General features: G+C 36.8%; 1 protein-coding gene across 11 annotated transcripts in view; it reads left to right on the top strand.

Moving 5' to 3' along the window:
• The window catches only part of LOC134671975 (potassium/sodium hyperpolarization-activated cyclic nucleotide-gated channel 2), a 287227-nt gene that overhangs the window by 228997 nt on the left and 45152 nt on the right, over window positions 1-13078 (top strand). For 10 of the 11 annotated variants that reach the window (XM_063529861.1, XM_063529865.1, XM_063529872.1 and 7 more), the window contains one exon: window positions 6677-6953. In XM_063529861.1, coding sequence (XP_063385931.1) covers window positions 6677-6953 — 277 coding nt within the window. Of the gene's footprint in view, window positions 1-191; window positions 457-6676; window positions 6954-13078 lie in introns of those variants that run through there. The other variant, XM_063529869.1, reaches the window with a different exon arrangement.

Below are 13078 nucleotides of genomic sequence, written 5' to 3' on the forward strand. Positions count from 1 at the left end.
TTGGGAGCACTCGTGACTTCATTTCTTAAAAGTTACCGAACTTACGTAACAAACTGGTATTTTAATGAGTCTGTATGTAGTCTACATTATTTTTTGGAAGATTAAAGACAGCCCGCTAGTAAACTACCTACATATATGTACCTACCTACTCGTAAAGAATTTAAAAATAATATGACGAATTTCAGCCAAAACTAATGCCAAAATTAAATTGCATAGAACAAACTGAGAATACAAAGTCTATTAAATTGTACATAGGTAGGTAAGTGAAGTGTATGAGCTACATTAAAATTGGAAGCTAACATTTTTGTGGTATTTGTGTGTTTTCTGTGTTGTGTTGTGCTGTGATGTCGGCTCGAGACTGCATGGGGCAACGTGGCACCCGATTACGACAGTAATCACTAACCACATAGTTCATTTGTGCGGAAACCACTAAAACAACCTACACGATGCCAAAAGGTAAGTCGATAATAAGATGGAACGATGACCAACGACATTGTTCAAACATAGTTTATGGAAATCCCACAAGGATATCGGGTCAAATAAACCGCAAAATGCAGATGTAGGAAAAGGGTTTGGCTAAATTAATCAAATATTTTGCATAGGCCACTCATATGGTATGTGATGTTGTGCGATCGTATGTGGAACAAAATGTACAACCTATTGGTAAAACAAATATGGTTTTAAGTAAGTAAAACATATTATTTCGGGGTGGAAGTGCCGTAAGATATTACAGCGAGATTTCCCTCGAGTTTCTTCTCTAAATTACCATGTCCCTCTACAAATGAGTCTATGTGTGTTAGGCTTAAGTGAATCGTTGGAAGCTTTTAATTGGTGCGGAGGTGGATAGCATGGCGCTCACGTGTCCCGGTCCCGTGGCAAGACAGTCACAAAGTTTAAGGTTACTGCCAATCAACAAACAATCAAGGGATATAACAATTCCGATCTCTGACTATTCGCAAATTTCAAACGTTTAAATACGGGAATCGAGTAAACTAGCTACAGCTGCTTTATGAAATTTTCAATTTGAACGGATACTTTTATAATGGTTCTTTCTGTTGATAATTTAATTTAAAATGGAATATGACGTTTAATCAAAGTTGGAGTCAAACTCGACAGACATTTAATTATCTTTTGTAACAGCTGTTACTCGGAAAGAGAAATATATTGATGATATTATATTGGTCGGATAAACAAGACGAGCTTTGTAATGATCGGTGAGTTGAAATAAATTTATCAACCACAAGACTAGAGACGAGAAAATGAATACTTGTTTATAGACTTTATAATGATACATATACAGATTAGTTTGTAAACGCAAGATTGGTCGTATTACCGTGCGACCATTTTATCATTAGAACAGTAGCACACTGAGTCAGTTGATTGGCGGTCTCCTGTTACATCGTTGACGCCATCTGAATCAATGAAGTGCCATTGGCTCATTGTTTAATCGTTTGTTTTATCAGCTGTAATGAACATACTCAGCATACCCTGCTCTACTGCTTGTGTTATATTGTCCCCATATTTCATGCTATGGCATCAAAACTTGGTGTAGCTTGAAGCACATTAAATTGAAGAGCATTCCGTTTTTTTATACTTTAGGCCGAGTTTTTCTAGAAATGAACCTAATAGGTATATACTTTCAATTACCAGCTTATGTATTTATGTAATAATTTATGATAATGCTAATAATTATTTAAAAAAATACAGTTATTCATAACAGTTTCGTTAATAGTATCGTAATATAGTAATAAGTTGTGACCAGACCCTCTACCTAGGTGCAAAGCAATTGCAAAGCAAATTTTTAACTACTTATTTCGAAAACTATGTCTTAGGGTCAGACCGAAAAAAGTCTGCAGCGATAGCCCACGCAGTGCAAGTGTCATTTTAAACGTCACACTTCTATGAAATTGGGACGTATTAATAACACTCGCACTGCGTGGGCTATCAAAATCGCTGCAGACTTTTCTTGGTCTAACTGTAAACAACAACTAAGGTAAACATCCTAAATCCCTTCCCGTCTGTGGCCAACGACTATTATGGTTAAAGATGCCATGGGACAGTGACGAGCTCTCGAACATCTACTTTATTACAAATCTCATATAAAATTACTTACTCAACTTCAAGACAAAGAAAGACACTTACCTAGTCGGATTAAGGTGACCTGGGCATATTGGTTAGGTGTCTATTTGACCTAACCAATATGCCCAGGTCACCTTAATCTTAATTGTTTTGTAATCAAAATAACCTCAAGTAGTAAAGTATTGTGTAAGCATGAAGTGCGGGCGTTATTTCACACTATAAACAGGAAACGTTTTACATTAAACAGTACAGTGGAAGCGTATGCAGTGGAAAGAACAATAACACCGGCTCCACAGCGCGCTATTGTATTCAGTGTCCACACATCCATACATTTTGGGACGACTGAACTACATATTGCTGCTTGATAAGTTAGTGACCTCGACTATTGTTACAGCATGCTCATTCTATTTCCGAAACGAATCAATTTTATTATGATGAGATTGAACTTGAATCTGAAAAAGTTCTAACTTGTGATGAAATAAGTTAGGAGGATAAACTAGTAACTATTCAAACTGAACTCAGAAAGTATTTTAGAAAGATATAGTTTATCTGAAAAGGTAAGCTGCGAGTTGTTAGTTAATGTTAAATGCGTGTGCTAAGGACATTAGCACTAATTAGCTGAGAAGCTGAGAATAAATGAGAGAAACGTCCTTGACAACGGGCTTCCACGAGGTAACATGCCGTGGCGGTCCGAGTCCGGCAGGGGTAGGGACGCGGCTACCCAGGTCGTCATCCTGCGAAACCCGTGTAAAATTGGAACTTGGAACGTTCGCACCATGTTGGTGCCAGGTAAGTTGGAAGAATTGAAATCGGAAATGAAAAGGTTGGATCTGGATATTTTGGGTCTCAGTGAAGTGAGATGGGAGGGCAGTGGAGACTACTGGACCGAAGACTACAGAGTAATATATACAGGAGAAAAACAGGGTAGAAATGGCACTGCAATAATTTTAAACAAGAAATGGGGGAAATATGTAGAAAATACAGTACATCATAGTGATAGGATTACCGCAATAAAAATTAAATCAAAACCAGTAGACATGTTTATAATACAGGTCTACATGCCAACAGGAAGTTACCCAGAAGAAGATATAGACCAGATGTATGAACAACTAGACTCTCTTATGGACATAATAAAGGAAACTGATAACCTCATATTGATGGGAGATTTCAATGCGGTAGTTGGAGAAGGCCAAGATGAAAGTATGGTCGGTAAATATGGCCTGGGTAATAGAAATGAGAGAGGTACCAAATTAGTACAATTTTGTAAGCAACACAACTTGAGTATTACGAACACTCAATTTCAGCAACCCAAAAGAAGAAGATATACCTGGAAAATGCCTGGAAATATAGCCAGATATCAATTAGACTTTATAATTGTGAGGGTGAGATATAATGGTTTGGTAACTAATTGTAAAACATACCCAGGAGCAGACCTAAATACAGACCACAACCTACTTGTAAGTACTTGGAACATCAAAATCCAGAAACAGAATAGAAGGCATAAAACCAAAGAAATTGATCTCAAAAAGTTAAGAAACGACTGTGATAGACTGCAATATAGTAATAAATTAAATGAAAAGATAGATTATTATCAATATGAATGTGTAGATATTAATAATGTTAATGAGACATGGTGCAATATTAGAGACGTAATAAAGACAAGCGCAGAAGAGACTATAAAAAAAGAAATTATTAAGCCTCGAAAGAAATGGCTAAGTAAAGATATCGTAGATTTAATGCTTGAAAGACGAAAATACCGTAATAAGGAAGATGAAAAGAGTATTAAAGAGTACCGTAGACTGACAAACCAAATAACATTACGATGTAGAAAACAGAAGGAAATAGATATGGAAAAAGACTGTGATACAATAGACTACTACAGAAGTAAAGGGAAACCTGATTTAGCATACAGAGTGATTAAGGATTTAGAAAGAGGTCGAAATAAGAAAACAAAAACCTCAGCGATATTAGACGAAAATAATAAGATATTAACAGATGGCACGGATATATTAAGCAGATGGAAAAGGTACATAGAAAAATTATACAGTGGCCCCGGGTTGACAGAGGATGATATAGAAGAAGAAAAAGCAGTGGAACAAGATAATCTAGGGCCAGATATAATGAAGGACGAATTTGATCTGGCTATCAAAAACATAAAGAATGGAAAAGCAGCCGGATATGATGATATACCTATAGAATTGATCAAATACTCTAACGAGAACTTACTTCACTTATTATTCGAAATGACAAAAGTAGTATATAACACAGGGCAAATACCGGAAGACTTCAAACTCACCAAAACTGTGACCTTGCCGAAAAAAGCCAATACCTTAAAATGCGAAGAGCATAGGACCCTAAGTTTGATCTCACATGTATCTAAAATATTACTCAAAATTATCCAAAATAGAATAGAAGGAAAAATAGATAGCACCTTAAGTACAGATCAATACGGATTCAGGAAAAAGAAGGGCACAAGAGAGGCCATACTAGCTCTAAGACAAATAATAGACCGACGAATGGATCTAGGACTAAGTACACATATCGCTTTTGTGGATCTAGAGAAAGCGTTCGATAAGATTGATTGGAACAAGATGACGAAAACATTGAAGGACATAGGGCTAGACTACCGAGATAGACGGATAATACACGAAATCTATAAAGAGCAAGAAACCGTAATAGAGCTAGCATCGGAAAAGGTTCGGGCGAAAATACGACAAGGGGTTAGACAAGGATGTCCACTATCCCCACTCATATTCAACGCTTTCATAGAGGTTGCCATAAAGAAAATTTGGGAATCGACCGACGTAGGAGTGAAATTCAATGGCCAAGTAATAAAGTTCATACGGTTCGCGGACGACATTGCCGCAGTCGCAGAAACACACAGCGATTTGCAACTGCTACTCAATACAATGAACAGCATATTTAAAGAATTCTCTCTCAAAATTAATATCAGCAAAACGAAAGTACTAACAACATCTAAATCAGGCTTACAACCATACCAAAGCATAGTAATAGACCAAACTCCACTTCAAAATATCACTAGTTTTAAATATTTAGGCAGCATCATAACAGCAGACTCAAGATGTACGCCAGACATAAAATCTAGAATAGGCTTAGCAAAACACACTTTTTACAATAAAAAATATTTAATGACTGCAAACATATCGAGGAAAACCAAGAGAAAATTCATTAAAAGTTTTATATGGAGCATAGCGCTGTATGGATGCGAAGCATGGACCATGACACAAAAAGACAGAGAACTACTAGAAGCGTTTGAAATGTGGTGTTGGCGGAGAATGGAAAAGATCAAATGGACAGAAAGAATCACAAATGAAGAAGTGTTAAAAAGAGTAGGAGAGAAAAGGCAATTGTTGAGGACAATAGAGAGTAGGAGAGGGAAAATGATTGGTCATCTTATACGACATGACGCTTTTATAAATAACATAATAGAAGGAAAGATTGCAGGCAAGAGAGGAAGGGGAAGGCCGAGGATAAGCTACATAACACAAATAAAAGAAAAGGTAGCTGTAATGTCGTATAAGGAAATCAAGGAGGCGGCCCTGGATAGAGTCAAATGGAGAGAGCTACACCGACAAGAGTCCAACTCTTAAATTTACGACGACGAGCTGAGAAGGAAGACCTCTTTTCAGGTCAAACACCTTTTCCTAGAAAAACCACAGACTAACATTTTATTATTTCATTCAAAGGGATGCATTCAGGCAACCATTTTTTATGGAGTGAATATTTTCGAGACCCGTCACTACAAAAATATGTTTATTGAACTTTGTACTAAGGATGACCCGATATGCCATAAGCCGGTTTTATCTAAAGAAATAGCCTGACCACAAACTACTATTAGCGTAGTCTCGTGGTCATACATGAATGAATCCCTAAACAATGTGTCTAGAAATAGTCTACTGGCCATTTTTCTCAAGGTCGTATCGTTATGTTTATTTTATATAGGTGGAGTGTTTAATAGTTCCGTAAATGAAGCTGTTAGAACCCGCACTGCAGGACATTATTTTAGGATGTCATCCGTAATTTAATAATTAAAAATGGTGTTTCGCAAAAATGTGTCAACCCACATTCATTTTCCAATAAAATTTCAACTTTAAGCGTAAATTTTTTTGAGTTGACATCTTATTGCAAAATGAATGTGGGTTGACACATTTTTGCTAAACACCATCCCAATGCAATGCCATTATGATGAATGAAAAAGAAGAGGATGGCCTACTAAGGTCATTTTCGCATAACGACATGGGATCTAGCAGTTGTCCTTACTGATCTATTTGAAGAATGTACACGGTATACCATACCACCACGTACCATACCACGGTGTACCACGGTGTACGGTGTACCATCTCTGAGTACGATCAATATTCTACACTACATTTCTGATGATGGCAAAATTAAGATTTTCTCATGCGATTGAATGTTACACTTTGTCGAATACAACATCTCTAAAGCTACAAGCTAATGTAACTGACAGCCATCTTATATAAACCTGACGTCATCATCATAGGTGCGTCATATCTAGTGGTTATCCACCAGAGTGGATACTCAGTAAACAAACGCTAACGCTCCATTTTCCTTCCAGGCGACGCCGATATGGCCCTAAAGCAGGGCAGCGGCACCGGCAAAGTCCACTTCGGTGGTTTGGACGATGTGTCCCTGTACGGCACGCCAGTGGAGCCCGCCCCACCGGTGTCCGACGCCAAGCAGGGCTTCCTGCGGAACCAGCTCCAGGCACTCTTCCAGCCCACCGACAACAAGCTCGCCATGAAACTCTTCGGCTCCAAGAAGGCCCTGATGAAGGAGCGCATCAGGCAGAAGGCGGCTGGCCACTGGGTCATACATCCTTGCAGTAGCTTCAGGTGAGTGATGTCTTTGAAGATTCATCCGTACTATTATTTATATTTAAGAATACTATTAAAGAGGGTCTAGAGGGTCTTATGAAGTTACAACACAGGAGCACAAACGAACTAACTTAATAGATTTCCAAATGATGAAATTACAGAGTTCAAGATAAATCGGATGTCGTCCAGACAACTGTTCAAATATACAATGACAATTGTATGAGGTCTCTAGCGACTTTTTTATCGATTGTTACCATGACAAGGTACGAAATGGGTCGGAAATTAAATTCATGGACTAGGCGAAGCTGGACCGCGAAAAATAGAAATCCCTCCTGAGATCCCTATATCCGTGATGAGGGATAACAGGATATCATCATCATACAACAGTTTATCTTAAGAGCGATCTGTCGCAAAATCGTTCATCGCACATTTTTAATTTGTAGTAAAAAGACGCACTCTTGCAAACACCCGAAAATTATCTTGGACTAATAACTACAATCACGGACTACTGAACGCAGTGTCATAATAAGTATATATTATTATTTTATTACGTCATACTTCTATGACTAATACGAGTAGAAGTGTAGCAATTACCTACCTTGTTCTTGCTCGTATTTTAGTGACAATTATAGATTCGTCATGCAACAGCCTTTCTCTTGAAAGTTGTTAGGAGAGGATGTTGTTAGTCACGATTATATAACGTTAATCAGTTATTTATACCCTTTTTAAACATATTCCAGTTTGCATTCAAGTTTTCATTTGTACTACCTACTTTACCGCACTCATCGCCTTGAAATACTTAATACTATTCTAATATATTTTTCTACATAGGTAGGTACTATTACAGTTTTACAAATAAATTTACTATTACTAGACTTATATCGACCGGGATATGAACCGTGATTACCTTTTGTTTTGTTATCAAGCTCCCGATATTTATTATTATGTATACTTTGTATACAATGAGTGGATAATTTTATTAACTATTAACCAAATAATACCTATCAATGACGCTTGCTTAGACACACAATTAGCTGGCAACCGTTTTATTTATCAAAATTTTCATTTGTACAGGATAAAATGATAAATTTTATAATTTAACTCAATGTTAGATCTTAATTAACGATGTCAATTTACCCAACGGACCGCATAATTTGTGTCAGAAACCGCTAAGCTAGCAAAATGTAGCTGCCATAAAACGTTTATAAAGTTGACCGTTGAGTCTATAAAGTACATAAATGCTGCTTGTATAATTACAGGCCTGCGTAGCCACTCATACTCATAGTCACTAAATGATTACTTGGATTTATTGAGCAAATCTGCCGTCCTAGACTGAAGGGCATATGTTCCAGTAATGATTTAGTAGATATGACCTTTTACTGCAATACGGCAGTATTAACATGCGGTCGCTACCGCGTTGACTAGTCCATCAACGATTAGTTTTGCTTTTACAATAGAAGTCTATAAACTATATTATAGTCAACTGCAATAATATTTTACACGACGATTGAGCGTCATGCAGGCAGGTGTAAGTACCTATTTCAAAGAATAACAATATTCATAATTTAAAATCAGCCGAAAAATGCAATAGTTATCCCTTTAAAATAGGTAAGTTGCTACTGACTTAGAGCTCTTAAAAAGCGACCTTTTATGACTACAGACAAACATACAAATATCAGAAACACAGATAGGTATTTTAAGTAGTTTTAAAGTATTAGTAGTAGTAGTTGTTTGAAGCAATATTTTAATCTAATTTGCGCTTTAAATCACTCGTGTTGTGCCTATTCCAATCCACATTAATAACGTTCATTTAATTTTGCCGGAAGTCAAATTCACAGTCGGAGTACTCGGAGTAGCTAAATTAGTATAATTGCCAAAACCAGAGCAATCACGTATTTTCACAGTAATGGTTAGCTGTAGCAGATTTAATGGTTTAAACTAGCATAAAACTATTTGACAAAATAGTGAGACATCCGTTATACTTACATACATACTTTAAATAAACAGTTCATATTTCGGCGTAGTCAACTCATAGTAGTCAATAAGTAGTAATTTAGGATTGTAGATAATACGTACTAGGTACCTAGTCGTTTTAAGTTTACTACAAAACCAAGAATGTAATTATATAGATTTTTTTTATCGTCTACCTACACGTGCATTTACACAAATATTATTTAAATACATAGACTGATTAATAGTATTTATCACAACAGAATTCACGGACTGTGTTGTAACAATGGTACAAAATGAATGTTTGGGTACCTTAAATTACTCAATCACGGTAAATTGCTCAAAATTTCGAACGCGGAAAAAATTATAGCTTAGATTAGAACATAACGTAGGTATATGATGTACAATGTCTATAATACTTTTCATCCCGAAAATCATTCCCTCGAATATAAAATACGATGGAGAGATTTGTATATGAATGCGATTATCGAAACTCACACGTGCAAAGTCGCGGGCAATTGCTAGTGAATTACAAAGACTTAACAACCGGTGTGAAATAGAATTGGCATCGGACATTCATTGTTATTCCTCTATATGGCATAGACAATAATAGAGGAATGGAAGTAATACGGGAGCTCTATCGAATCAATCCATTTGCAAGGCAGGCAATGTGGAACGTGCTTTGTACGGCTACAAGGCTTGCTACACGGTCGCCGACAAGCACCAAGACCGCGTGGCCTTGGCCGGTCCCGGACCGTGTAGACAGTTGTTACCAACAAAATTTGACCAAAACTGTCCAAGGGCAGACCAAGGTCAGACGGTTAGAAGGCTTGTCGGCGACCGTGTAGCAAGCCTTTACGGCGCGATGCCGGTGCATCTCGTTTAAGTACCTATATATAGCTGTAAACGCGTTACCTCTCATTGAATTTGTTCATAAAAGAGAAAAGAGTTTAACTGAAGTAGATATGATAAATATTAATCCCTTCAAAAACGTAAATGTGAAATGAGAGCCAAGTTCAGTATTAAGAATATTCATCGTTGTTGACTTCGCCGGAAAAATAATTGAGATCTATATAGGTGCCAAGTTCTAGTTTGCTTGGGGTGTAATTATAGTTCAGGATTTGACTTGTCTAGTTTTTACGTACACGCTATACTATTTCTTCTATGTTACTTTTATAATTAGTTTTTTGGTATAAACTCGAACCCTGAGGGTAAACTAGACCTTATTGGGATTAGGCCAGTTTCCTCACGAAGTTTTCCTTCACCGAAAAGCGACTGGTACAAATATCAAATGATATTTCGCACATATCTGAAGTTCCGAAAAACTCATTGCTACGGGGGTTTGAAGTTTTGAACCCGCAACCTCAGGATTGAAAGTCGCACGCTCTTACCTAGGCCACCAGCGTTTGAGCGGGCACTCACAAAGAGCTCGTTACGCCCCTAATTCGCGATTCCTAAATAACTTAAACAGCCCAAACTCCTTTAAGCGCCAAGCCTGTTAACTATTCTGATGCTACACAATTACGCTGACTCGCTAATGACGTTGCGTTAAATTATAACGGGTTAATTGCTTTCATTCATCACATACATTTTGATGTTTTTACTAAAATTATACATTAACATCTCATATAAATTATATGTACTTACTTAATTTTTTTTATCAATAGATCTATGATGAATTCAAGGTTTGATAATGATGACGTAGATGATTTCATAAATACAATGCATTGGTAAGTTTAAGATTATACTTCCTCACACATACATAATTACACTTACTCAAACTAATTCAATAGTTTTATGACAAGTTAGCACTTAAGTTTCCGTTTTATTGAAACAGGTATCTTAGTATCTGTGTATTGCAAAATTATCTAATCTCCTACATTTTACATTAATTGAAGACCCTCAAAACCTGTAATTGACTTGATTTAGTACCATTAAAACAAATAGATATCCGGGCTTCCGTGGTACCACTTTCATTTACGTCGATAGATATTCTAAGAACCGCATAGAATCCATTTAGTACAGTCATTATATCCAAAAAACCGACCCTACCCGTGAATAATTAGTTCTTGGATTTTTTTTTCGTAGGTCCCTCGGGGGGGTCACTGGGAGTGTAAATTCAAAAAGTAGGCTTAATCAGGCTCCTGCGTATATTCGAAAAATGGTTTTTTTTCCAAAGAAACGGTTTTTCTTCAATAACTCGGCCATTTTTGATTTTACAGTAAAACGGTAAGGACAAAAACTGTAGGAAATTTGATTCTCTACAAGTTAGTCCAGTCATTATATCCAAAAAATCGACCCTTCCCATGAATAATCAGTTCTTGGATTTTTTTTTCGTACGTCCCTCGGGGGAATCACTGGGAGTGTAAATTCAAAAAGTAGACTGAATCAGGGTCCTGTGTATATTGGAAAACGGTTGTTCTTGAATAACTCGGTCATTTTTGATTTTACAGTAAAACCGTGAGGACAAAAATTGTTCAGAATTTGATTCTCTACAACTTTGTTTCCCTTCATTTATGCCGTAAAGCGTGGAACATAGGAGATAATGATAATATTTTGAATTTGTCGCGCTTTTCAGGCTTAATTTCTGAAATATCGATTTTGGGGGAAAGAAGGTGGGAACCAAAATTGTTCAGAATTTTATTCTCTACAAGTTTAGTCCTCTTCATTTATGTCATAAAGTTGAAAATAAACGAGATGTTGAAAATATTTTGAATTTGTCGCTTTTTTCAAATTTTATTTCCAAACTATCGATCCTAGAAGAAAAATTGTGAGGACCAAACTTGTAGAGAATCAAATTTTCTAAAATTTTTGTCCTCACGGTTTTACTGTAAAATCAAAAATGACCGAGTTATTCAAGAAAAACCGTTTTTGGAATATACACAGGACCCTGATTTAGTCTACTTTTTGAATTTACACTCCCAGTGATTCCCCCGAGGGACGTACAAAAAAAAATCCAAGAACTGATTATTCACGGGAAGGGTCGGTTTGTTGGATATAATGACTAGACTAACTTGTAGAGAATCAAATTTCCTACACTTTTTGTCCTCACGGTTTTACTGTAAAATCAAAAATGGCCGAGTTATTGAAGAAAAACCGTTTTTTTGGAAAAAAAACCATTTTTTGAATATACGCAGGAGCCTGATTAAGCCTACTTTTTGAATTTACACTCCCAGTGACCCCCCCGAGGGACCTACGAAAAAAAAATCCAAGAACTAATTATTCACGGGTCAAAATCTATAATGACTGTACTAATTACATTTTATTATGACTTCCGTTCTATAGACTCTATAGGCTCTATAGTATAGAGCAAATCGCGTTGTCTATCGGCCAGCGGCGGGGTGACAGCTTCCGCCCGATTGGCTCCGTCTCGATTAGATACCAGCCGGAACACATAATATAAAGGATTGAGTTTATACCTGATTTGTTTGAAAAAAGTGATCACTGACATTTCAGGGAAGAGCTGTTTGTAGTTGGGAAGTTTGTAGCTGACGGAACATTACAAGTATTCTTGCGAAGCCCGAATAGAAGCTTTGCGGAGCCCTAGGATAGCTGCTCTAATACCTATTATAGACAGCCAACCATGCATTGCATGTAGGTACACCAAAGTAACGTAATGTATTTATAGCAATATATATTTGATTTTTTATATCAGATTGCTATATGTGATCGGTATTGTTTTACCAACCTGATGGTGCTAGTATGTACGGATGTAGTACTAAAGCTATTGTCATTAAGATGACGAAAAATTTACTATAATAAAAAAAATACCAGTACATGGCTTTTATTCTGTTACTCGTATGTAGATGACCGTAACAATTAACGAATTTATATGCTTTGAAGTTGTAATAATAAATGTATCATGCTAATGTCCGTCACTACTCAATATAGCCGCAACGCGACACTAACAATGTGATTTTAACAAACATCAACAAAGTAATCAAACTCATTGCAGTTTATTGGCAGAACAATGCGGAGTACGCAACGCACAATAAAATCTCAAAGACGCACGCCCCTATTCCAATGCAAATACAATTATCAATTATCCAATAACAGTATAAAGACTCAGGAAATGCGTGTAAGAAGGAGATACAACCAGTTGAGATTGCCGAGGCAAATTGTCCAATGTCAAGGGTGACATCGAGGCAAGGTCCCGCAGTCTTCCCAATACGTACGTTCGATGACAAAAGCTT

Source organism: Cydia fagiglandana, chromosome 16 (assembly GCF_963556715.1).
Source record: "Cydia fagiglandana chromosome 16, ilCydFagi1.1, whole genome shotgun sequence".
NCBI lineage: Eukaryota > Metazoa > Arthropoda > Insecta > Lepidoptera > Tortricidae > Cydia > Cydia fagiglandana.